At 45.1% G+C, this 27,778-nt stretch overlaps 1 protein-coding gene across 4 annotated transcripts in view; it reads left to right on the top strand.

The window, feature by feature from the left end:
• hecw1 (HECT, C2 and WW domain containing E3 ubiquitin protein ligase 1) overlaps positions 1-27,778 on the top strand; it is a 462,878-nt gene that overhangs the window by 307,741 nt on the left and 127,359 nt on the right. For 3 of the 4 annotated variants that reach the window (XM_033050680.1, XM_033050663.1, XM_033050672.1), the window contains one exon: positions 987-1,088. The exons of the other annotated variant lie outside the window; for it this stretch is intronic. In XM_033050680.1, the coding sequence (XP_032906571.1) occupies positions 987-1,088 (102 nt within the window). The remainder of the gene's footprint in view (positions 1-986; positions 1,089-27,778) is intronic. 4 annotated transcript variants of the gene reach the window in all.

Here is a 27,778-nt window from a genome sequence, read left to right as displayed (position 1 = left end):
CAATAGACAGCTAAGCCAACCAATGACTTTTACTTTGTTTTACCCTTGGGCCCCTCTCTACATGATGTGTGAAGACCCTGAGCTGCTGCAGGGCGTTCATCATTGTGCTGAGTGTCAGTTTCTTCCAGAAAGTTGCCCTTTTCAAAAGTTCAATGATACTTTATTGTCACATGTGCGTAGATACCGTGAAATTCTTTTATTGCAAACAGTTTAGTAAGATCTTACTGTATATGAGTACAGGAGTGCCACAAATGTATTGTAAGAATAGATTACTCTGAGGCAGTGCACAAATATGTCAACTTTCCAGCACTACCGTGTGTCCTTCAAGCTTCAAAGTTCTGAAGGAGCTAGTCACATGTTGACTTTAAAGGCCTGTTGTCCTGGCAACAGCAGTGGGTTGGTATTTCAGGGGTCAACCACCTTGGTGATGTTGTTGATGTCCTCCACCACTCCATGCCGCTGCAGGCCAGGTCTGATCTGTGCGCTCAGCCTCTGTGGGCCCTATGGCGGCGCCTGATCCATGTGATCGCCTGGCTGCTACAGGGCCACCAGCGGCCCATTGCACCTACACATGAACCCGTGATGGTGCCACACGTCCCTCGTCTCCCGCAGACACTGCTCAGCCTCCTAAGCAAGGTAAGTATGGTTATTTTGTCATAGGTCATTTGTGGTCAATGTTATTACCCCACAAAAGCTGAGCCTATGATAGTATTCAGTATGAATATAATTTCCCATCTTTGTATTTGCATCATTTTTTTTATCATTTTTGGGGCAGAGAAAATATTTATAACAAATAAAAATATATGTATCATTATGAGTCTGAAGAAGGGTCCTGACCAAAAACATCGCCTATCCATTCCTTCCACAGATGCTGCCTGATCCGCTGAGTTACTCCAGCACTTTGTGTTTACTCTAAACATTTAATAGTTTATTGCTATAATGTAAAGCATAATGGGGTTTTTTTAAATACATTTTTCCTTTTGTAGGTGATATCCCTTTACCTCACTGTGCTCAGACAATAAATCAGCTGCCTTCTTTGAGACAGGACAGCAACCGTTATCCTACCATCGATGAGCCCCTACCTCCCAGTAAGCTTTAATTTATTTGTACTCGTTCTGTTGTGTGATCAGTGCAGGAAAACAAAGTAATTTTTGTTCATTCTGAATCAACTGAGAAAAGATCATTTGAACTGATAATTTAGATATTGAATAAAACATCTTGCAATTCTTCACAAGAAATCTACTTGTATAAACACCATAATATATAGTAAGGAATCTCCAAATCTTTTGTTAAATATGTCAGAATATTTTATATAATTCTGAGAATGTGTTATGCACAGATTATCAAATTGTATGTTTGCCAAATAACAGCACAAATTTGCAAACAAAATGAGTAAAATTTGCAAAAGTGGCTGTTTGATCTCAAGACTAGGCAATTTGATCAATTATGAAAAAATGCATCACCCAAGACTGGTGGTCACATTTACATAGGACCATGGAACTCAACTACGAGTACAATTCATATCTGAGTGCTGCGCCCACTGTAAGTAGCAAGATTTCAGATGATAATTTATTTTAATCAATGGAGATGTTTGAAATAGATATGATTTCCTTGGATCACCATCTGGTCCAGGCATGTGAAATATATTTTCATTTCACAGAGTGTTTTAGTTGTCTAACTAAGGGATACAGTCAAGGGAAACAGCATAATTGAGCATTGCAACCCCCACAAGCCAATCACAAATAAAGATCATATAATACATTTATTGACAGCTCCCGAACCCAATCACAAAATACCCCATTACATTGTTTCTACAGAAGGTTCTAGTTGGAAGACAGTTCACCAAAGGAAAGAAACATTTCCCCAGGTAACATAAACAATTTGGGCAAAGCTCCGTTCCTTGACCAATCATATACAACAGTGCAAAGACCATGCAACATAGTTAACAATACTTTTACAACACCCCATTCTGTAACCAATCCTGATCATGCATTTGCAGCCACTCAGCTCATTCTGCAAAGCCCTCATACATATTAACAATTGAGGGGACATCTGGACATCACCCTGTGCTTAGCTTTCAGCCTTTTGCAGAAAGGTGACAAGCAGGCTCTGCAAAGACAGAGATCCTCCATTTTGTCACAGACTACATTTGCCAATATTACCATTCCCCTCTTTTATCATGCTATGATAACCAAAAACAGAAAAAGAAAACCCAATTCTAGCCAGATAACCTAACATGACAATGCTGATGTAATTTCTCAGAATTTCAAAGAGCTTCCCGAGTTTTCATGGGCGTGAATCCCCTCCATCCACCCTTCCAGATGTATCTGTTCTTGACTCTTCGATGAGTATGACGTTACCTAAGAGATTTCTAGATAAAATAAGTTAGCAGCCTACTCTTCCACTGATACTCTTGCAGCGGTGGAGATGCACCCATGCATTTCTACCTTCTACCTTCACTGCTGTTGGAATTGTTAGGAGAACCTGGTAAGGTCCTTCCCAGCCAACCCTTTCCTTACCCAGTTCTTTATGACATAGTCTCCAGGCTTCACCTTAGTAGAAGAAGTCAACAAAGGCAACTCACCATACGCTGCTCTTACCCTACAATGCAAATCTCTCGGTGCTCGAGTCAGAATGTAGTCGGTCATATCCGCAGTTATATGATGGAAATTTATAACTTTCATCTCATTCTGGTTCTAAGGTGTTCTTAGGGGTCTGCCATAAACAATTTCAGCTTGGCTCAGTCTAGATTTCCCTGCAGGCGTGACACGCATCTATATTACTAAAAGTCTGATCTTGACCGCTTTTGGCCCGCTGTGCTGCGATTTCCGAGAGAATGCCGCCACCTACGGCCGTCATCTTTGGCCACCTCGCTCAGAGCCCCCCTTCGCCTTCCGGGACCGGAGGATTTTTCCCATCGATGAAAAATCAGAGAGATATTAATGTTTTTTTTAAAATCCCCATTATCTCTGCTGCCCTTGCTGGCGGCAGGGGGGAGGGACTATAAAAGCCGAAAGTGTCGTGCCTCACTCAGTCTCTGCCAGACCCAGCAAGCAAGAGGGTCATGGCTCTCTGAGCTGTGAATAACACTGAATGCACGTCTACTCCATGGTGAGTCCCCTTGATGTGGCTGCTGCCAAATTGTCTGCCTTTTTATTTAAAGTTTGTGTTCACAAATTGAATTTTGATTGTCAGGTGGCTGCTGCCCAATTGTTTGCCTCGCCTTTTTAAAGAAGTTTGTGTTCACAAAATGAATTTTGGTTGTCGGGTGGCTGCAGCCAAATTGTTTATAATAATAATAATAAATTTTATTTGTTGGGCGCCTTTCAGACATCTCAAGGACACCTTACATAGATTAACAGGAATATAAACATATAATCAGAGTAAAATAAATAATAAAGACATCACAGAGACACAAACTAACTAACACAATGTGAAGAGAGAGCAGCGGCAGCCAAAGCGCGCCAGCGTCCACTCTCCCTCCACGGCAGCCATCTTGGACAAAGACTAACAGGATTACATTACAGACAAAAAATCATCCCCCCACAATGGACACCACTGTGGGGGAAGGCACAATGTCCAGTCCCCACCAAGTTCACCCCAAAGTCAGGCCTATTGAGGCCACCGCAATTGCCACTACGGAGGCCCGATGTTCCTGGCCATTCTCACCGGGTGATCTTGCCCCGGCGCCGGGAGAGTCCTCTCAGCGGCTGGGCCGCCTGGAACGGCCGCTTTCTAGTTGGAGACCGCGGCTTCCGAAGCCGACAAGGCCGCGCCGGTTTGGAGCTCCCAGGCTCCCGATGATGAAGTCGTCGCCGCCCGCTCCACTCCACAGACCCGCAGCCCGGAGGTGTTGAACACGGCGGTCTCAGCTCACCGGAGCTCCAGCGCGTCGATCCAGCGCGGCGACCCAGGCAAGGCATCGCCCGCTCCGCTCCACGAAAGCGCTCCAGCGCTGTGCCACCACCGAGGCCGAGGTGCTGGGCGGTCCCCGCCAGGAAACGGCGCTCCAAGCCCGCTGGTAGGCCACGAGGACGGGTCGACGGCCAGCCCGGAGAAAAAGCTGCCTCACCGACCAGGTAGGGACCTAGAAGTAGAGTTGACACCTACCCCCCACATTAAAAAGTCCATATCCCCTACGAACGAAAAACAGGACTCACTAAAAAACTATCAAAAAAAGCGAATTAAAACGGATGGCTGCTGTTTGCCTTGACTTGGCTTTTAAAATCGTTGCATCAGTTGGCTGCCAGCCCAAGAATCCATTCGGCCCACAATGTCTATACTAGCCCACTGGAAACACGTACCTTCAGCCCGCAACACCCATACTAGTGCAACAGAAAGCCCCCCCCCCCCCAGCATCAGCTGTTCACAAAACTCTTTATTAACGTGCCCAATATAATGTGGACCGTTGTCTGAACTAAGTCAAATAGGGATGCCATATCTAGGTACAATTTCTTTCATTAACACGATGACAACAGTAGCCACTTTGTTATCAAGTGTTGGATAAGCTTTGATCCAAATGCTGAATACAGCGACTATGACGAGTACATATCTGTATCCCTGGCACTTTTCTAACTCGATGTAATCCATTTGTAATGTTTCAAAAGGACCCATGCGCAAAGGTGTCTTTCCATTTCCACAACCTACTCCTTTTCCAGGATTGTATTTCTGGCAAATCAGGCAATTACTACTCACTTTTTGGGCCAAAGTTTGTAATCTTGGATCCCAAGTAGCTAAGACAATGTCTCCTACTGCTCTCGCACCGCAATGAGTTACATAATACATCCACTCTACAACCCACACTGCAAGAGGATCTGTCATACAAGTTTACCCTGCCGGAGTGGTCCATAATCCTGTGATACAATCCAGTGTACACCCAAGCTGCTTCCATCGTTCTTTATCCCTATCAGTAGCCTCCTCCTGCAACTGAATAATTTCCTGGATGGTTGGCATCGGCTTTTCCGAGGGTGACCTGTTACCTAAACTTTTAGTCTGCCTCATCATTTTTGGCACCACCATCTTACGTTCCCCAGGATACTTCTTTTGCTGCTTGGTCAGCACAACAATTACCAATGTCTGTTGGGGACTGTCCTCTTGTGTGGGCACTACATTTCATGACTGAAATTTGTCTGGGTTGCATCAGGGCCTTTATTAAATCTGTCGCCGACTGGTTTTTAGGTACATGAGTTCAATAGACAATAGGTGCAGGAGTAGGCCATTCGGCCCTTCTCGCCAGCACCGCCATTTAATGTGATCATGGCAGATCATCTCCAATCAGTACCCCTTTCCTGCCTTCTCCCCATATCCCCGGACTCCGCTATTTTTAAGAGCCCTATCTAGCTCTCTCTTGAAAGTTTCCAGAGAACCGGCCTCCACCGCCCTCTGAGGCAGAGAATTCCACAGATTCACAATTCTCTGTGAGAAAAAGTGTTTCCTCGTCTCCGTTCTAAATGGCTTACTCCTTATTCTTAAACTGTGGCCCCTGGTTCTGGACTCCCCCAACATCGGGAACATGTTTCCTGCCTCTGACGTGTCCAAACCCTAAACAATCTTATATGTTTCAATGAGATACCCTCTCATCCTTCTAAACTCCAGAGTGTATAAGCCCAGCTGCTCCATTCTCTCAGCATATGACAGTCCCGCCATCCCAGGAATTAACCTTGTAAACCTAAGCTGCACTCCCTCAATAGCAAGAATGTCCTTCCTCAAATCAGTTCCTGCCGGGGTTAGGAATCCTCTATTCCTTCATAATTGTCCAAAATCATGTACTACTTGATTGTTTATCTAGAATCTGTATATATGTTTTCCCTTAAATTTTTCCCCATAATGCAAGCCCTAATTAAAGTAAATAATTCAGCCTGTTGTGCTGAATAAGGTAACTCAAAGGCAACTGCTTCTGCGTTGTCTCCATCTTGATTTATAATAGCATTCCCAGACAATTTCTCACCGCAGGGCCTACAAAGTCAGTGAGTTGTGTGTGGGTGCAGGAGATAGCACCCATGCAGTCGTCGATGTAGCGGAGGTAGAGTTTGGGGATAGGGCCACGGTACGCCTCGAACAAGAATTGTTCGACATACCCAACAAAGAAGCAGGCATAGCTAGGGCCCATGCACGTGCCTATAGCCACGCCTTGTATTTGGAGGAAATGGGAGGAGTCAAATGAAAAGTTATTAAGGGTAAGGACCAGCTCCGCTAGGCAGAGGAGAGTATCAGTAGACGGGGATTGGTTGGTTCTACAGTCGAGGAAGAAACGTAGGGCTTTGGGACCCTCCTGGTGGGGAATGGAGGTGTAGAGTGAGTACACTACTATCTCCTGCTGCAGGGTCAAATTTGCAGCAGACTGCAAACTATTATAAATGGCGGTCAGGATTTGGGTGCATAGTGGGTGTCCCCTTGCTACTGGGTCGAGTTTAGATGAATAGTAACCCACTGGTCTATGCCTATCCCCGTGTCTTTGAGTGAGGTCTGCAGTCGAGCATTCAGAGAGAATAGTGCAATAAAGTTGGAAGGGTCTATCATAAAGTGGTCTTCCCAATGCTGGGGCCTGCATCAATGGTTTCTTCAAGTTCTCAAAAGCCACTTGTGCTTCCTTGGACAGTTGGAATTCACCCTCTGCTTGTATAGGGTGTCAACTCTTTGATTTCTAGAGCTACGTTAATGACCAAGGTCTACAGTAATTTACCATACCAAGCCATGCCTCATTTGTTTTGCTTCTTTAGGAATCGGGAATTCACAAATTGGTTTGAGTCTGCTTTTTTCTGTTGCCTTTCTGTTGCCGATATTATTACTCCTAAGAATTTCACTTTTTCCTGGGTCATCAGTACTTTTGACTGGGAGACCACATATCCCAAATTTGCTAGGTGATTTAGTAATTTAGCACAATTACTTGGTTCATCCATGCTGGCTCCTAACAAATTATCCACGTATTGTACTAAGGTAGATCTTCTCCTGAAATTTAAAGTACTCAATTGTTCCTGTAGACATCGGGAAAACAAGGTAAGCGAATTAATGAATCCCTGAGGCAATCTTGTCCAAGTGTATTGCTGGCCCCTGGACGTGAAAGCAAACAAATATTGGCTGGTCTTATGTAGAGGTAATGAGAAGAAGGTATGTTGCAGGTCTACTATTGAAAAGATTCTTGCTTCAGCTGGGAGTAGAGCTAAGATGTGAGCAGGGTTTGGCAATAGAACATGGAACGGTTCTACAACTGCATTAATTGATCTTAGGTCTTGGACCAATCTATACTGGCACTCCTTTCCTGGTTTCGGAACTGCAACTGCATTTTACTAAGATGTCTTGTTCCAGCAATCCCCAAATTAACTTGTCTATGCTGGAAATGGCCTGTTGTTTCAATGGGTACTGTTGTATCGAAGGCAGTGTCACCCCTTTCTGGAGATCTGCTTGGATGGGATCAATGCGAACACATCCTACCTGAGCTGCATCTTCTGCCCAAACTTGCGGGTCCACATACTCACATACCTCACTCCCCAGATGCTGGGCTAGCTGGGCATCAACTGTCCTCGGGGCTTGATAAAACTTAACAGTACATTGGTTAGACAAGTTATTTTCTTTGTGCTTATTCGGGTCTACTACAACAATTGCTTTCTTCACCATTGCTTCCAAGTCTTTTTCACTTGCCGGAAAATTAACCTTTCTTGTAATATGTGGAGCAATCTCTGCAGCTCATTTCCATAGATTCAGAGGTACTTCAGCATATTCAGCAGTGCTCTCTTTTACTATTACCAGTGCCAACATTCTTATATTCCACGGTACACAAAAAAGCTGGAGAAACTCAGCGGGTGCAGCAGCATCTATGGAGCGAAGGAAATAGGCAACGTTTTGGGCCGAAACCCTTCTTCAGACTGATCGGGGGTGGGGGGGGCGGATTCTTATCCCCACCCCCCCCCCCCCCCCCACCCCCGATCCGTCTGAAGAAGGGTTTCGGCCCGAAACGTTGCCTATTTCCTTCGCTCCATAGATGCTGCTGCACCCGCTGAGTTTCTCCAGCTTTTTTGTGTTCCTTCGATTTTCCAGCATCTGCAGTTCCTTCTTAAAAACTTCTTATATTCCACTCTATTCCCTCATCTCAATAGCAGTTACGTTGTTTCTATTCTTAGTTTCTCTGTAGCTTCCCTTTGGCTCTTGCTCCATTCTCTCCTTCTCTGTCTTCATGAAGGGCATTCCCTGCTCCAATGACCCAGCTGGTTACAATTAAAGCACGCACCTGATGCTACTACTTTATCTCTTTGGGGAACTATGGGGCTGTCTATCATCTTTCCTTGATTCGGGAGTATTCTTCATTAACTTCTTCCTTGTACAATTTCCAGTCATTATTGTGATGGTATGTCTAATTTCTTTACCTTGATACATTATTTTGATTGGTCCAGGGATAGGGGTCAGGCAATTTTGTCCATTGACTTTGGACAGACTGGCTAATCAGGACTGTGAAAATGGATTGGTCTGAGAAAAAGGTGTAAGTCTTCTCTGTCCCTGATTTCCTGGCCAGCTCACTCTCTGCTCTCTCTGATTTCTGAAATCTCTTTGATCCCTCTGATCTCCGAAGTCTCTATGATCTCGAGAGTCTCTTCTCTGACCCCCCTCCTTCACTTCGTCCCCTGGGCGAACATGCCCTACTCCCATGTCCTGTCCCACCACAAGTATAGCATTGGTCTGGTCCCAGTATTTTATTTCTTCTCCAATTCGGTCTCGGGGAAATTGGCTCTAAAGCAGGCATATCATCATAAAAGTGATCTGGATATTCTGGTACCCTTGTCTAATCTTTCATTCCATACTTCGCTATTGTTTTAGGACTCCACAGATTGTCAGACTTTGGCGCCTCCTTCTTAATTATATATTCTGTTTTCAGAATAGCAGATTGAACGGCAGAGTAGAAGATGGGCCGAATGGCCTAATTCAGCTCCTATCACTTATGTTCTTATGAAATCAGACAAGGCCATGAGGAATATAAAACATGGAAGAAAGAACTCGAGAGAGAAATTAGAAGGGCCAAAGGGACCCCAAAATGGCTTTGGTGAATCTGGTTAAAAATGTACATTAAAAACAAGAGGGTAACCGGGAAGATGGTATAAAGGAGGGAGTCAGGGGATTTGTGAATAACTAAACGAGTACTTTGGATCTGTTTTCACCAAGGAGAAGCAGATGGAGGACAATTAGATCAGTGTGGAGAATACTAATATGTAAGGGCAGTTTGAGATTAAAAAGTAAGAGGAGTTGGGGCTCTTGAAGAGCATTAAGGTGAATAAATCCCCAGGACCTCATGAAATATAGTGCAGATTATTAAGAGAGGAAATTGCCAGAGCATTGATGAACATCTTTGCGTCTTCTCTCACCACTGGGGAATAGCTAATATTATTCTTTTGCTTAAGAAGGGAAGTAGAGAGAATCCAGGAAATTATAGGCGGGTGAGCTTCACATCAGTGGTTGGGAAGCTATTGGGGCGGATTCTTCGAGATTTACTCCCAATTAAATGAGATGGGTTATCAGTGACTTGATTGTATGGATTTCTGATGAAGACAGAGGGGTGTGGTGGAAGGTCAATATTCAGGCTGAGGGTCTGTAACCAGTGAAGTTCCACAGGGATCTGTGCTGTGACTGCTGCAGTCTGTAATATATATAAATAACTTGGATAGGTTGGTTAGTAGGCTTGCTGATGATACCGAGATTAAGGAGGTTGTGGACTGTGAGGAAGGCTGTCAAAGTATACAGCAGGATTTAGGTCAGCTGCAAAAATGGATGGAGAAAAGGCAGGCGGAGTTTAATCCAAGCAAATGTGGGGTGTTGCACTTTGGCGGGTCGAATGTGAGTATATGCAATTAATGGCATGACCCTTAACAGCTTTGATATTCAGAGGAATATCGGGGTCCACAACTCCCTGAAAGTGGCAACACAAGTAGATAGAGTGGTAAAGAAGGCATATGATATGCTTGGTACACAGCGGGTGCAGCAGCATCTATGGAGCGAAGGAAATAGGCGAAGTTTCGGGCCGAAACCCTTCTTCAGACTGATGGGGGGTGGGGGGGGGGGAGAAAGAAGGAAAAGGGGAGAAGGAGGAGGAGCCCGAGGGCGGGCGGATGGGAGGGTGGGAGGAGACAGCTAGAGGGTTAAGGAAGGGGAGGAGACAGCAAGGGCTAGCAAAATTGGGAGAATTCAATGTTAATGCCATACGGACGCAAGGTCCCCAGACGGAATATGAGGTGCTGTTCCTCCAATTTCCGCTGTTGCTCACTCTGGCAATGGAGGAGACCCAGGACAGAGAGGTCGGATTGGGAATGGGAGGGGGAGTTGAAGTGCTGAGCCACCGGGAGTTCAGGTAGGTTATTGCGGACTGAGCGGAGGTGTTCGGCGAAACGATCGCCCAACCTACGCTTGGTCTCCCCGATGTAAATCAGCTGACATCTAGAGCAGCGGATGCAGTAGATGAGGTTGGAGGAGATACAGGTGAACCTTTGTCGCACCTGGAACGACTGCTTGGGTCCTTGAATGGAGTCGAGGGGGGAGGTGAAGGGACAGGTGTTGCATTTCTTGCGGTTGCAACGGAAAGTGCCCGGGGAGGAGGTGGTGCGGGAGGGAAGGGAAGAATTGACGAGGGAGTTGCGGAGGGAGCGGTCTTTGCGGAAGGCAGACATGGGGGGAGATGGGAAGATGTGGCGAGTGGTGGGGTCACGTTGGAGGTGGCGGAAATGGCGGAGGATTATGTGTTGTATTTGCCGGCTGGTGGGGTGAAAGGTGAGGACCAGAGGGACTCTGCCCTTGTTGCGAGTGCGGGGATGGGGAGAGAGAGCAGTGTTACGGGGTATGGATGAGACCCTGGTGTGAGCCTCATCTATGGTGGCGGAGGGGAATCCCAGTTCCCTGAAGAACGAGGACATTTCCGATGCCCTGGTATGGAATGTCTCATCCTGGGAACAGATGCGGAGGAATTGGGAGTAGGGGATGGAGTCTTTACAGGGGGCAGGGTGGGAAGACGTGTAGTCCAGATAGCCATGTGAGTCAGTGGGTTTGTAATGTATGTCGGTCAGGAGTCTGTCCCCTGCGATGGAGATGGTGAGGTCAAGGAATGGTAGGGAAGTGTCGGAAATCGTCCAGGTGTATTGGAGTGCCGGATGGAAGTTGGTGGTGAAGTGGATGAAGTCAGTCAGTTGTGTGTAGGTGCAGGAGGTGGCCCCAAAGCAGTCGTCAATGTAACGGAGGTAGAGGTCGGGGATGGGGCCCTGGTACGTCTCGAACAAGGATTGTTCAACGTACCCGACAAAGAGGCAGGCGTAGCTGGGGCCCATGCGTGTGCCCATAGCTACGCCTTGTGTTTGGAGGAAATGGGAGGAGTCAAATGTAAAGTTGTTGAGGGTGAGGACCAACTCCGCTAAGCGGAGGAGAGTGTCAGTGGCTGGGTATAGGTTGCTCCTCTGGTCGAGGAAGAACCGGAGGGCTCCGAGGCCATCCTGGTGGGGGATGGAGGTGTAGAGTGACCGGACATCCATGGTGAAGATGAGGGGGTGAGGGCCCAGAGAGTGGAATGCGTGGAGGCGGCGGAGAGTGTCTGAGGTGTCTAGAACATAGGTGGGGAGGGATTTGACCAAGGGGGATAGGATGGAGTCAAGGTATGTGGAGATGAGTTCGGTGGGGCACGAACACGCAGAGACAATGGGTCTGCCGGGAGAGCCGGGTTTGTGGATTTTGGGGAGAAGGTAAAAACGGGCCGTGCGGGGCTGGGGAACGATGAGGTTGGAAGCTTGGTCGGGCAGGGCGTGGGAATTGATGAAGTCGGTGATGGTGCTAGAAATGGTGGCCTGGTGCTCGTCAGTGGGGTCATGGTCCAAGGGTAAGTAGGAGGAGGTGTCCGAGAGTTGGCGCGTGGCCTCAGCTTTGTAGAGATCGGCGCGCCAGACTACCACGGCACCTCCCTTGTCGGCTGGTTTGATGAGCCAATCTGGGTTTTTGCGGAGTGATTCAATGGCAGTGCGTTCAGAGGGGGAAAGATTAGAGTGAGACAGGGGAGTGGAGAAGTTGATGCGGTTGACGTCGCGGCGGCAGTTCTGAATAAAGAGTTCCAGAGCCGGGACTTTATGAGGGGGGTTCCACGAGGAGGGGGTGCGTTGGAGACAGGAAAAGGGGTCATCATTGGGGGGCGAGGACTCCTTCTTATATAACTGCTACATAATCTCCCAAATGCTATACTTAATAGTCTGACTAATGAAGGCCAATGTGCCAAAAGCCTGTTTGACCACCCTATCCACCTGTGATGCCACTTTCAACAAACTATATACCTGTACTCCTAGATCCCTCTGCTCTACAACACTCCCCAGTAGCTGCTTGCAGTGTAGCTACTTGCAGTGTAGCTGCTGCTGGTGCCGACGATGGCTGCCACGGTGTACTGCTCTTTGCTGTTTTGTATGTGTTTGTTCGTTTGTGTCGTCTGTGAAAACCCTACAAAGATTACTTTCACGAGAGAGGTACTCATAAACATCGGACGTACGGTAACTCCAAACATCATTCTGGATTTCTCTCACTCGCTGGATTATTTGGACATACTCGTTGGCAGGGCTGTGGCTGCGTTCAAGGTCTTGAGATGGAGGAGGATCCATGGGAAGCGCTCTGGAGCACTCACCCGACTCCGGCGACGAGGATCACGCACACCACTCCCAAGCATATTCCTGGCAAACATACGTTCTCTCAATAACAAAGTGTAAGAACTACAACTCCTGCTCTGGACAAACAAGGACTTCTCTCGAGCCGCTGCCCTGGGTTTCACCGAGACCTGGCTGTAGGAGTCGACCCCGTACAGCGTGCTGCAACTGGCTGGCCTCCAACTTCACAGAGTGGACCGCGAAGTGGAGGCAGCGGGGAAATCAAGAGGAGGTGGAATATGCTTCTATACCAACCAGGACCGGTGCAGCAACATCACGGTACTGTCAAATTTCTGCTCTCCCAACCTAGAATCGTCTTTATAAACTGCAAACCCTTCTACTCTCCGAGGGAATTTAACTCCTTTATTCTCGCTGGAGTTTACATTCCCCCCCATGACGGCGTACGTGAGGCGCAAACGCAACTCGCTGACCAGGTAATGAGGGTAGAGAGTGACTTCGCGGGCTCCATGGTCATTGTTGTTGGGAACTTTAACAAAGCTAACCTCAGCCGTGACCTTCCAAAGTACAGACTTCATGTTACCTGGCCACTAGAGGGGAGAGAACACTTGACCACTGTTACATGTCAACCAAGAACGCATATCGCTCTGTTCCCCAGGTGAGTCTGGGTCTCTCTGATCATTGCATAGTTCACCTTATTCCGATCTGCAGGCAGAAATTAAAATCTCCTAAACCGGTAGTCAGAACAACAAAAAGGTGAACAAGCAAGGGCATTGAGAACCTATAATCCTGCTTTGACTGCACGGATTGGAATGTGTTCAGGGAAGCAACCACAAGCCTCGATGAGTATACGCACACTGCTTCATCATATGTCAGCTTTTGTGAGGACAGTTGCATTCCAACTAGGACCCGGACCTGGTTCAACAACAACAAGCCCTGGTTTACTACGGAACTCAGACAGCTCTGACAGTCTAAAGAGGAGGCCTACAGGAGCAGGGATGCAGACCTCTACAGGCAGGCCAAGTACAAGCAGAGAAGATGAATCAGAGCTGCCAAGGAAAGGTATTCTGAGAAGTTCAGGAGCAGGTTCTCAGCCTCTTCTTCAGTTTGGAAGGGCTTGCAAGAAATCACCAGCTACAAGAGGAAAGCCCCCCGCTCTTTGGACAATCGTCAGCTGACCAATGACCTGGATGAGTTCTACTGCAGATTTGTCAAGCAGAAACATAACCCTGGTAACCCCTCCCCCTCTCCCTAACAAACATAGCCAGACCCCAGTCTGCAAAGAATGGACCCTTTTGCACCCACTCCTCCCCATTCACCACTTCACACCTACTTAAAGCAAGACTCCAGTCTGAAAAGACTGGACCCTTCCCCACCCGGGTACCCCTCTCCAATCACAACTTCACACCCAATTACACACACCCTCCGTGCTGCACAACATAATTTCTTCATCATCAACAATAAAAATAGAGGAGGTGGAGAGACTTTTCAGAAGACAGAAAAGCCGGAAATCTCCAGGACCGGACAATGTTTCCCCCTCTACTCTCAAGCTCTGTGCCGAACAACTGGCACCGGTCTACACAGACATTTTCAACCAGTCCCTGCAAACCTGCACTGTCTCTGCCTGCTTCAAAGTCTCCACTATTGTCCCTGTACCCAAAAAGGCTAGGATTACTGGTCTTATCGACTAAAGGCTTGTCGCCTTCACCTCTGTAGTCATGAAGACCCTTGAATGGCTTGTGCTGGCCAAGCTGAAAAATATCACAATCCCCTGCTGGACCCTCTGCAGTTTGGGCCAATAGATCTGTGGATGACGCAGTCAACCTGAGCCTGCGCTTAATCCTCCAGCACCTAGACCGCCAGGGGACCTATGCGAGGATTTTGTTTGTTGATTTTAGCTCTACATTCAACACCATTGTGCCAGAGCTACACTCCAAAATTTCTGAGTTGACTGTGCCTGAACCCCTCTGTCGGTGGATCGCCAACTTCCTGACAGATAGGAAGCAGCATGCGAGGCTGGGAAAGCACATCACAACGCAAACGCTCAGCATAGGAGCACCGCAAGGCTGCGTACTGTCCCCTCTCCCCTACTCTCTCTACACCCATGACTGCACCTCCACTCACTCCTCTGTCAAGCTTCTCAAGTTTGCGGACGACACAACCCTGATTGGACTCATCTAGGATGGGGAGGAATCTGCCTACAGACAGGAAGTGTCACAGCTGGCGTCCTGGTGCCATCGCAACAACCTGGAGCTCAATGCTCTTAAGACGGTGGAATTGATTGTAGACTTTAGGAGAGCTCCGCCTGCCCTCACCCCACTCACCATCAACAACACCACAGTCATATCTGTGGAGTCTTTTAAGTTCCTGGGAACAATCATCTCCAAGGACCTTAAGTGGGGGGCTACCATCGACTCCACAGTCAAAAAGGCACAACAGAGGATGTACTTCCTGCGGCAGCTGAGGAAGCACAATCTGCCACAGGCAATGATGGTCCAATTCTATACGGCAATCATAGAGCCTGTCCTCACCTTCTCCATCATGGTCTAGTTTGGCTCAGCCACCAAGCACGACACCCGGAGGCTGCAGTGAATCATCCGATCAGCTGAAAAGGTTATTGGCTGCAACCTTCCCTCCATTGACGAACTACACTGCAAGGGCCAGGAAGCGAGCGGGTAAGATCACCTCTGACCCCTCTCACCCTGGCCACAAACTCTTTGAATCACTTCCCTCTGGAAGGCGACTCCGGACTGTCAAAGCTGCCACAGCCAGACATAAAAACAGCTTTTTTTCCACGAGTAGTAGCTCTACTCAATAACCAAAAATTTGTAGCCTCCTTTTGCTCTGGTATTTTATTTAATTCACATATTAATCAATAATATTTTATTATTAATGTTCAATGTTTTATATATCATTCTTAACTGTCACTGTATGTCATGTTGTCATTTGCGGGCAGAGCACCAAGGCAAATTCCTTGAATATTTGGCCAATAAATTCATTAATTCATTCATTCATTCATTCAGAGTCCTACCATTCACAATAAGCTATGAGCCTATTCATTTGAATGGGATTTCAGTGCTGCAATAAAGAAGGGAAAATAAGTAATCAATATATTTTAATAATTAGATTTTTTGTTTAATGTTTTAATTATTCAAAGATGATTTGAAGAGCTGTGATTTTTTAATCTCCTTTTTAAATTTTAATCTTTTTTTCTGTTTCTAAAAGGTTAGCAAACTCTGTTTTACTCTGTTTCAGAAGCTTTGGGTGTGGGAAGTGAGGGAGCTCTCACTGAGGGAAGTGAGGGATTTCTACTGTCTTGTGTGTAACTACTGTATGTGCTTCCTGACCTTATGCTTCAATGGCCAACCTTTAATATAATGACCCTTATCATGGCAGCCTGCACCAGAGTAATGTTTTGCTTTCCAACAAGTTTTTAAAAATCACCAATAATCTCAAACAAATCAGTCATAATGTCTACCAACATTTTAAAATGTCTTCCTACACTGTGAACCCCACTATTGCACTCTACCTGAAATGTTATGGAGTCAGGTCTTGCTGCCTGTACCCGCTGTCCACTTTCTCCATTCCCTTAAACTACTGGATCAAGGAGATCAATCTTGTTTAAGAAGGAACTGCAGATGCTGGAAAATCGAAGGTACACAAAAAAGCTGGAGAAACTCAGCGGGTGCAGCAGCATCTATGGAGCGAAGGAAATAGGCCAAATTCCTATTTCCTATGAAGGACCTATTTCCTTTGCTCCATAGATGCTGCACCCGCTGAGTTTCTCCAGCTTTTTTGTGTACCAAGGAGATCAATCTAACTGCCACAGAAGTTGATAGCAGAGCTTTGAACAACATAATAGAGTGATGTGTATGGGCCAGAACAAGTCCGATGTAAGCATGGAAAGTAAGCATGCAGGACAGGTACAACTGGCAGCGAAGAAAGCGAATGACATGTTGGCCTTCATAACAAGAGGAGTTGAGTATCGGAGCAAAGAGGTCCTTCTGCAGTTGTACAGGGCCCAAGTGAGACCACACCTGGAGTATTGTGTGCAGTTTTGGTCCCCTAATTTGAGGAAGGACATTCTTGCTATTGAGGGAGTGCAGCGTAGGTTCACAAGGTTAATTCCCGAGATGGCGGGACTGTCGTATGCTGAGAGAATGGAGCGGCTGGGCTTGTATACACTGGAATTTAGAAGGGGATCTTATTGAAACATATATAAGATTATTAAGGGTTAGGACACGCTGGAGGCAGGAAACATGTTCCCGATGTTGGGGGAGTCCAGAACCAGGGGCCACAGTTTAAGAATAAGGGGTAAGCCATTTAGAACGGAGACAAGGAAACACTTTTTCTCACAGAGAGTTGTAAGTCTGTGGAATTCTCTGCCTCAGAGCACGGTGGAGGCCGGATCTCTGGATACTTTCAAGAGAGAGCTACATAGGGCTCTTAAAGATAGCAGAGTCAGGGGATATGGGGAGAAGGCAGGAACGGGATACTGATTGGGGTTGATCAGCCATGATCACATTGAATGGCGGTGCTGGCTCGAAGGGCCGAATGGCATACTCCTGCACCTATTGTCTATTGTCTATTATTAATAAAACTCTTTTAATTAATAATAATTAATTAACAAGCTTCTAATTAATGATATCCTTCATCCTGTGGGTGACCTTTTCATGGCGACTCTTTGCATACTTTATGTATGGTTTTCAAAAAAAGGATTTCCCTGTGACGTCATATGTGATAATAAAATGTAATTTATCATTCATTCATTCTCACAGAGAAGTTAGAAGATGTTGAAGAGAAGGCAAAACTAAAAAATATTTAGCAGTTCTGCCAGCTTTCTTGGGCAGAGAAACAGTGTTAATGTTTCAAGACAAACACCTTCCTTCAAAACTGAAAGTTGGAGATTTACTATCTGTACCAATAAATGAATAGATCTACCTTGCGCAAAAGTAAAGTCTTCCAAGGTTGTCTGCTGTAATCGACCCCTTTGGAGGTAACAAGCCAACATAATGAAAGACCTCAGAGATGTCCACATTTCTGAAATTGGCTGCCTATTTCATTGTGGCATTGCTGGGGATCAATCTTTTTTTACTTTAAGGACCTTATTATCTTTCTTGGCTGAAAATGTATTCTCATAAAAGAAGGCCCATTTGTTTGGGATAGGGGTACTGGTAAGGAAGGGAGCTGTTTACTTCCCCTTTAATTTACGTGGAAAAGCTTTATGGGCTTTCGGAGTCACGTTGTACCCTTGATCCATACCATTTCCAATGTAGCTGCTGCTTTCCCTATGTCTGTTTTAGTGAGGGATTAATACATTTATGGACACAAAGGATCAGGGATTTAGCAATTGAGCAGCAAAGTGGATTAGCTACTATTGTATTCAATTGCAAGGCAAACTTATAGCCAACTCTTGCATCTCTCTCTTATCTATTACTGATATTCAATCTTACAGAGGAAATCACTATGAATTATGAAAAATATCAAATGATTCATTTTTTAACATTGATCCAAAACAATAAAAAATAATTTAACCTAATTATAAATTTTAATCACAGACTGATATGCAGAACTGCTTATCAATTCGGCATTTTATTTTGAAGTTGTCTGCACATATCCTTTTGATTCTCATTTGCTGGGATATTTGAGAACAATACATTCCATAAGCATCTTCATCAGGGATGAGTGGGAGTTCTTTTGAATTTACAACCCACCCATTTTAATCAGTTCTTTTCATACGGCGGAAACACCATTAAGAAATATTTTTTGAAGTATCAATTGACTGTAGTCAAATGTTCATGTTTGATATCGATGCCAACTTAAAAGAATTAGCAGTGAGAGCATTATGCTATGCTTTTTGCCCCCTTAATTTACCAAGCCATTAATTGCTTGCAATGACTCGAACACAGTGCCTTTTCAGCTAACATTGTTTTGTGTTTTTGAAGAAGAAAATTAACATTAAGAAAAAATGAATGGTTAAAATTCATGTCAGTGACAAGAGTGGAAAACTAAATGTTCTGTAGCTTTCAACAGTGTTTTGGGGCAAACATTGCTCACTGAAACAAGTATGTGGATATTAACCAGTAAATCTAATGAGAGTGTGAGATCCAAGGAAATGTGAGGTTATCCACTTTGGAAGGAAGAATGAAAAAGTAAAGTATGTTTTAAACAGAGCAAGTCTACAGCTTGCAGTATTGAGGGATCTGGGTGTCCTGGTACATAACGCAAAAGGTTACCGGCAGAAACAGGATGAAATTCAGAAAACTAATGCAAGATTGGCATTTGTTACAAGGGGTATAGAGTATGAAGGTGAAATAGTTTTGATGTAACTTCACAGGATGCTGGTGTAACTGCACCTGGTATTATGTGCTATTTTAGTCTCTACGTTATAAGAAGCATGTGTTTGCATTGAGGGCAATGCAGAGAAGGTCCACTAGATGATACAATGGATGAAACGGTTACCATATAAAAAGCAGTGGAACAGGTTAGCTTGTACTCATTGGAGCACAAAAGAATGAAGAATACCAGATTCGGAAGTCGGGCAGCATTTGTAGAAACGGAAGCAGAGTTAATGTTTCAAGTCAAGGATGAAGGTTCTTCGAAACATTAACTGTTTCTCTTTTCACAGATGCCACCTGGCCTGCTGAGTGTTCCTAGCATTTTTTGTTTATTCCAGATTGCCAGCATCTGCAGATTTTGATTTTTGAGGAGGTTTGACAGGGTGGATGCTGAGAGAATGATTCCCTCAATGAGATCTCTTGAACCCATAGGTATAGTATTAGAATAAGTGGATGCAAGATTAGATGGAGATGACGATGGCTTTTTCTCTCACAGGGTTGTGAATGGAGAGAAAGCAGGAAAGTGATATTGAGCCAAGATTGTATCAGGCATATTAAAGAAATAGGCTAAAGATGCCAATTGGTCTTCTCCAGCTCTTGTAACTTATGTTCTTATATTCCTTTGTTCATTCAATCTAAAACACGGGAATAAAAACAGTAGGTTTTAATACTGTTCACTTTCATTTTAAACCTCTTTGGTCTTGATTTGTATCCAATTCACGATGTTCATTGAGCTGCAGGAATCACATCCTGTGTTACAACAATGATATCTCAATTCTATGTTCAGTTTCATTAAATTCTGTTGGATCAGTGAAGTCAGACAGGTTTCCAATTTGAACAGTTTAAAGAGTTTCTATCACTGAAAATTTTCCCAGCTTTATAATTGATTGAATGCCTTTATTGTCATTCAGACCTTACGGTCTGAACGAAATTTCGTGCCTGCAGTCATACATACAACCATACAATAATAACAACAATAAACACAAATTAACACCACCACAGTGAGTCCTCCAAGCACCTCCTCACTGTGGTGGAGGCAAAAATCTTAGGGCTGCAGTCTCTTCCCTCCTCTTCGCCCTCTGCGCTGAGGCGATACCCCACCGGGCGATGTAACAAACAGTCCCGCGGCTCACCGAACCCCGCAACGGGCCGGCTCAAACACCGCGGCCCGGGGTGGTCGAAGCTGCCGCCCTCCAGTCCAGCGTACGCAGCCACTGGCCCGCGGCTGAACCCAGGACTCAGGTCACCGCCGCCAGAACGCCGTCCCAGCCACCGGAGCACCGTTCCAGCCCCGAGCCGGATCGCCCTCATGTGAGTGCCGTTCCTCCCTCGAGCTGGGCCACTCCGACGGGAGTGCCGTTCCTCCCTCGGGCTGGGCCACTCCGACGGGAGCGCCGTTCCACCCTCGGGCTGGGCCACTCCGACGGGAGTGCCGTTCCACCCTCGGGCTGGGCCACTCCGACGGGAGTGCCACAGCCCCTCACGGGAGAGTCTAGGCCCCTCGCCAGGCCGTCCTCACGGGAGCGCAGTTCCAGCCCCGAGCTGGGCCGCCCTCACGGGAGCGAAACCAGGGCGAGTTCTGACAGGCTGCCTCCGGAGTCCCGAGGTCGCCAGCTCCGCCATTAGGCCTCAGCGCAGACGGAGGCAGAGAGGGGGGATACGACGAAAAAGTCGTATTCCCCCCAAGGGAGAGACAGCAAACCCCGTTTCAACCCCCACCCACATAAACATAACCTAAAAACCAAAAACACAACTAGACAAAACGAAAAAAAACAACACAAAAAAGTAATAACGAACGGACTGCAGGCGAGCCGCAGCCGTTCCCAGCGCCGCCACAGTCCATAAACTGTGACCAATGCCCAAAACAAGAATGCTAATGTGTTTCCTTGTTAGTTAGATATTTAAGAGGACTCAAACATTCACATTTCATATTAGTATTTTAAAGGAAACACTTTAAGGAGTTCGCAATCACTGTTTACATACGACCATTTTGCTTAAATGAAAATCCTACAAAGAGAAATGGGATGAATTCCACATTTATATTCATTGAGGGATGAAGACTGACCAGATCATGTTCTCATGGAGTTGTATGTATCAAGTAGTGGGTAGCAGGATATTGACTCTAATCTGCCTAGACACAAGCAGCTATCATACCCAACTGTCCACATGTGCTGGCCCTCCACACCCAAGAGGTATCTATCAAGCTGTAGGGAGGCTTCAGTGGTAGGTAGGTCAATGACCAGAATGCCCAGGCAACATTTGATTAGAGACAAGGGTGTTGTAATCTCCCATTCTGTCAAATCATATCAAGGCATTACTATGTTTATAAATGTTTTTTATATATGTGCTGGAAAATAATTAAGAAATAATTTAAAATGTCAAAATAAAGCAAAATAAGTTTTTAAAAAGAGAATACTTTTTTATTCATTCAAGGGATGGGACTTCGCAGGCTGTGCCAGCATTTAATAGCACACTCCTAATTGAACCATTGCAAACATTAAGGTGTGTGTGTACATATATAATGATGTTCCGGGGGGGGGGGAGTTCTAGGATTTCAACCAGAAACAGTGAAGAAAGAGCAATATATTTCCAATTACTGTTGGTGTGTGGCTTGGACGCCAACTTCCAGATGGTTGTGTTCCCATGCTTTTGCTGCCTTTGTCCTTCCAGATCTAAAGGCTGTGGGTTGAAAGTGCTAATTAAGGCGTCTTGGTGAGTTGCTGAAGTGCATCCAATAGAAACATAGAAAATAGGTGCAGGAATAGGTCATTCTGCCCTTCGAACCAGCACCACAATTCAATATGAATATGACTGATCATCCAAAATCAGTACCACGTTCCTGCTTTCTCCCCATATGCTTTGACTTCATTAGTCCTAAGATCTATATCTAACTCTCTCTTGAATACAACATATACAGTAGATGTTAAACCTGCAACTACTATGTGTTGAGTGAATGGTTGTGGATGGGGTGTTACATCTTGTATGGTGTTGAATTTCTTGAACTGTATTCATCAAGGCTAATGCAATAAATACATAAATAAACTAATCCTACTTGTTTCTTCCCCTCTGAGTTTCAAGGCAGTGAGGGTGAAAAGTTCCTAAAGTGTGTCCACGATAATTTATGAGAAATGCCTGCTTCTGGAGCCATTGCTGAATCTGATTCTCAGGAAGAGAGATATAATGTGCATCACGATTCAGTAGCAAAACACTGAGTTGATAGTGATCATAACGGGATTTAGGTTGGCTGTAAAAATGAAGGAGAAATAGAGTCATGGCACATAAACTGGCCTTTCAGCCCACCATGTCAACACTGACAATCAAGTGCCCATCTGTACTAATCCCATTCAACACTATTTGGTCCATAGTCTTCTATAGGTTGGCAATTGAAATACTTGTCTAGCCACTTTTTAAATGTCCTGCGAGTCACTGCCTGTAGTCATCTTCTTGGATGGTCCATCCAAACTGCAGCCAACTTCTGTGTGAAAAAAATAATTCTTCCTCTGGTTTAGAAATCTCTGTGAGCCAGAGGGGAAAAGATTAGTATTGCCTACTCGATCTGTGCCTATCATCATTTTGTATTGGATTGATTTATTATTCTCACATGTACCTAGATACACTGAAAATCGTGTCTTGTGTGATATTTAGACACATCATTCCATACAGGAGTACATCAAATAATGCAACAGAGAATGTAAAACAGAGTGCAAAATATTATGCTACAGCTGCAGAGAAAGTACAGATGAAAAAAAGCGCAAAGGTTGCAACAAAGTAGATTTGAAGATCAGGAAATTCTTCCTATAGCTGCCAATTTTGGGACCTTTGGATTTGTACACCTCTATCCCATGGCCCCTCAGCCTTTGCTCAATAGAAAATAAATCAACTCATCCACTTCTCTCTTCGTATCTCTACAACATCGTCATGAATCTCCTTTTCACCCTCTCCAGAGGAATAACTGCCCATCAACAGCACAGCCCTCCCTCCATCAAAACATCTACATAAGGCGCTGCAACAAGCAGGTGGTATCTATCATCAAAGATCCCAGGTCATACACTCTTCCCACTGCTACCATCAGGGCAGCAGGTACTGAGGCTGGATGCCCCACACCACCTGGTTCAGGAACACAACTTTCCTACAACTATCAGATTCTTGAACCAACCACCACAACACTACTTGACACCAAATCACTACAGTCCATGCCTTACACTATTATACACTTGTTTCTTTTCTAATTTATGTTTTTGCACTAATGGTTTTGCACAGTCTTCTTTCTTTTAGAAATATTAAGTATAATATATGTATAATTTGTTTTTGTGCGTTGTCTGAGTCTATATGCCTGCGATACTGCTACAAGCAATGGTTGTCATTGTACCTGTACCTCACTGTACTTGTCCTTGACTCGACTTTCTGTATTGTGGCAACCAACACTGCACACATTATTTTATAGCAACAATGTTTTATAAATCTGTACCATAACTTCCCTGTCCTTATATTCTGTGCAACAGCTAATGAAGTATAGCATCTGGTACCAACTTCTTTCCCACCCTATCCAACAGTGCTGCCACCTTCAGGGATCTTTGGACGTACAGTGAAGCAAGTTAAAGGGCCTGTCCCACTTATGCGATCTTGGCTCGCAAATTACGCGACCTCGTGGTCGCTTGAGGTGTACGGGCACCGTATGGCCGCCCGGGGCCGGTCCCAATTAGAAGCGCGGAGGGGTAGGGAGTTGTGCAGGGCTGGTCCCGACATCGCGCGGGGCTCCGAAATTCCTGCAGTGACCAAAATCTTTGCGCGCCAACGGCCTGTCGGCCTGCGTACGCACGAAGGCGCATTGCGGTCATACGCAGCGTCTTGACGTCGTACGCAGCGTCTTGACGGTGTACGCCTAGCGCGTGGCGTTGCGTGATGACGTCACCGCCCGGCGTGGCGTTGAGTGATGACGTCACCGCCCGACGTCGTGCAATGCCCAAATTAAGTCGGACCGCCTCCTGCCCAGCTGATTTGTAGGCATGAGGGCTGCTGCTAACAGAAGTCTCTGTTGCTGTTGCAGCAATGCAGTCTGCATCTCTTTCATGATGATCATAGAATAGTAGCCAGCAATCCCCCTTTTATGCGTAAATGACGTCACGCGCGAACTTAGCGCGAACATAGTGCGACCTCCACCTAACGGTTGTTCGCACCAAACGCACGCAATCGCATGCAAGTGGGACAGGCCCTTAAGGCTCTCAGTGTCAGGTTACAAACACCAGCAAGAACTAAGCTAACTATAAAAGAATAGGTGTGGAAGTGAACAGTAAAACAAGACAAAAACACGGAGAAAGTGTGAGAATACTTTAACTACCAACATAAATAGGATAAAAAAATGAAAATGACAGAAAAGCACTGCAGATCAGGTAGCATCTGTGGAAATACGAACAGGTAATGTTTAATGGCTGTTGCCAGGCGACTGGAGAAACAGGCATTCCCTGACTTTCATATGGGTTAGGTCCACTTGTCTAAATCGGATGTTATGTATGTCATGGTGCACACATAAATGTACTATTTGTTGCGGAGATCACAAAGGCATCAGTGGGCTTAAAGAATTGCTTATGCAAGTTTGAGTTTACGTAAGTTGGGGATGGCCTGTACAGTAAATGTCAATTCCTTTTTCAAAAAATTGAATTTTTGGCAGTAAGAGGATTTTAGAAAGGCACACAGACATGCAGGGAATGTAGGAATCACATGTAGCTAGATGGGCTAGTTTATGTTGGATCCATGTTCAATGCAGTTATCATAGGTCTATGGTTCTCTTCTTGTACTGTACTGTTCTATGCTTCTTAAGAAGACATGTGGTTAAGGCGAGAGGAAGTATTTTAAAGAGGGTTTGCAGTGGAGTTTTTTACACAGAAAGTGATTGATATATGGAAGAAAGCCGGAGGAAGACATAGAAACATAGAAAATAGGTGCAGGAGTAGGCCATTCGGCCCTTCGAGCCTGCACCGCCATTCAATATGATCATGGCTGATCATCCAACTCAGTATCCTGTACCTGCCTTCTCTCCATACCCCCTGATCCCTTTAGCCACAAGGGCCACATCTAACTCCCTCTTAAATATAGCCAATGAACTGGCCTCAACTACCTTCTGCGGGAGAGAATTCCAGAGATTCACCACTCTCTGTGTGAAAAAAGTTTTCCTCATCTCGGTCCTAAATGATTTCCCCCTTATCCTTAAACTGTGACCCCTTGTTCTGGACTTCCCCAACATCGGGAACAATCTTCCTGCATCTAGCCTGTCCAACCCCTTAAGAATTTTGTAAGTTTCTATAAGATCCCCCCTCAATCTTCTAAATTCTAGCGAGTACAAACCGAGTCTATCCAGTCTTTCTTCAAATGAAAGTCCTGACATCCCAGGAATCAGTCTGGTGAACTTTCTCTGTACTCCCTCTATGGCAAGAATGTCTTTCCTCAGATTAGGAGACCAAAACTGTACGCAATACTCCAGGTGTGGTCTCACCAAGACCCTGTACAACTGCAGTAGAACCTCCCTGCTCCTATACTTAAATCCTTTTGCTATGAATGCTAACATACCATTCGCCTTCTTCACTGCCTGCTGCACCTGCATGCCTACTTTTAATGACTGGTGTACCATGACACCCAGGTCTCGTTGCATCTCCCCCTTTCCTAATCGGCCACCATTCAGATAATAATCTACTTTCCTGTTTTTGCCACCAAAGTGGATAACCTCACATTTATCCACATTATACTGCATCTGCCATGCATTTGCCCACTCACCCAGCCTATCCAAGTCACCTTACAGCCTCCTAGTATCCTCCTCACAGCTAACACTGCCCCCCAGCTTTGTGTCATCCGCAAACTTGGAGATGTTGCATTCAATTCCCTCGTCCAAATCATTAATATATATCGTAAATAGCTGGGGTCCCAGAACTGAGCCTTGCGGTACCCCACTAGTCACTGCCTGCCATTGTGAAAAGGACCCGTTTACTCCTACTCTTTGACAGAGTCATATAGCATGGAAACAGTCTAACTTGCCACGCCAACCAAGATGCCCCACTGGTGGTGATGGAAACAGATACACTCAGATATAATCACTATGTTTAAGAGAATTTAGTTAAACATGAAACGGCAAGGCATAAAATGATACAGACCTAATGTGGATAAATGCACTTGGAGTATTTGGAGTAGTGTTCAGTTTTGGTCACCCTGCTTTAGGAAGGATGTTGTTAAGCTGGAAAGAGTGCTGAAAAGATTTATGAGGATGTTGCCAGGACATGAAAGCCTGAGATATATGTAGAGACTGGATAGGCTAGGACTATATTCCTTGGCGTGCAGGAGGATATGGGGTGATCTTATAGTAATGTAGGAATAGATAAGAAATGTACACTTACCTAAAGTGGTAGAATCAAGCACCAGAGGATATAGGTTTAAGGTGAGAGGAGAAATATTTTCCACACACAGGGTGTTAGGTATTTGGAATGAGATGCTGTAGCAGGTAGTTGAGGCAGGTACTGTAACAACATTTAAAAGATATTTGTACAGATATGGATAAGAAAGGCTTAGAGAGATATGGGCCAAACACACAATTACAGGCAGGTGGGACTTGAGTAGATGGGTCATTTTGGTCAGCATGGGCAAATTGGGCCGAAGGGTCCGTTTGTGTGCTGTTAGACTCAATTACTGTAAAAGGGATTTGAGGGATTAGATGTAGTGTAGATGGGCAAAATAGTTTGCATGGATATGGTGGACTGAATAACCTATTTCCACACTGTACCACTGTAAGATCTCAAGATGGGACTACACAGTGTGTAATTCATTAACAAGTCATTGATAGATCACCGGAAGTGTCAATTTAAGTTTGCAAAAACCCACACTTTATAGAATCGATATTCTCTCTCATTTTGTTACCTCATAGACATATAGAGTTTCAAACAACTCAGTATCTTCTTAATCATATTACTTATCTCTTAATCCCTCTAATCTCTTTCCCCTCATTAAAGAACAGACATGTGAACTGACAATCCAACATCAAGTTGTACTTATTATATTAACTTTACTATTGAAAATGTTCAAAGGTGCATTTTAGAGGAGGAAAACAGTAAGCTAGATAAACAGAAAAGATAGCAAGCAATTAAGACTTAGAGTGACAATAGACAACAGGTGCAGGAGTAGGCCATTCGGCCCTTCAGCACCGCCATTCAATGTGATCATGGCTGATCATCCCCAATCAGTACCTCATTCCTGCCTTCTGTGGTGAGTGAAATATCAGCCTGATTTTACTGAAATAAAGGATTAGGAATTTGACACATTAACTCTATTTCTCTCTCATAGATGTTGCCTAATTTGATGAAACAGGAACATAGATGGGCAATGCAGTTTGATTCTTTAATTAATTTACAGGAATTCAATATGCCGGAAAGGTCAGTATTTATTGCCCATCCCTAATTGACTCTGAGAAGGTATTACTGAACCAGCCTCTTGATCCGCTGCAGTCTTGATGAAAACCAATCTGCTGGGGATGCCAGCTTGTCGAGCAGCATCTGTTGGGGGAAAGGAATGGTTGATATTTCAGGTCAAGACCCGGCATCAGGACTTGAGTGGAGAACGAAGATAAGTAGTATAAAGAGGTTATCTTCCTTCTCCATTCTTAGTCTGATACAGTGTCCCAAACTGAGATGTTGGCAATTTGTCCCCCCCCCTCCATAGATGCTATTCAACCTGCTGAGTTCCCTCCAGAAGTATTTATTTTGTTTCTGTTCCAGTATCGGCAGTTTCTTGAGTCTCCTTCTAGTATAGTTATTTCTGCATTGCTTTTAAATAGTGAGTTCCAGTGTTCAGACCCAGTGA

Source organism: Amblyraja radiata, chromosome 2 (genome assembly GCF_010909765.2).
Source record: "Amblyraja radiata isolate CabotCenter1 chromosome 2, sAmbRad1.1.pri, whole genome shotgun sequence".
Taxonomy (NCBI): Eukaryota; Metazoa; Chordata; class Chondrichthyes; order Rajiformes; family Rajidae; genus Amblyraja; species Amblyraja radiata.
Note: the sequence above shows the minus strand (reverse complement) of the source record. Positions and strands in the feature narration are given on the sequence as shown.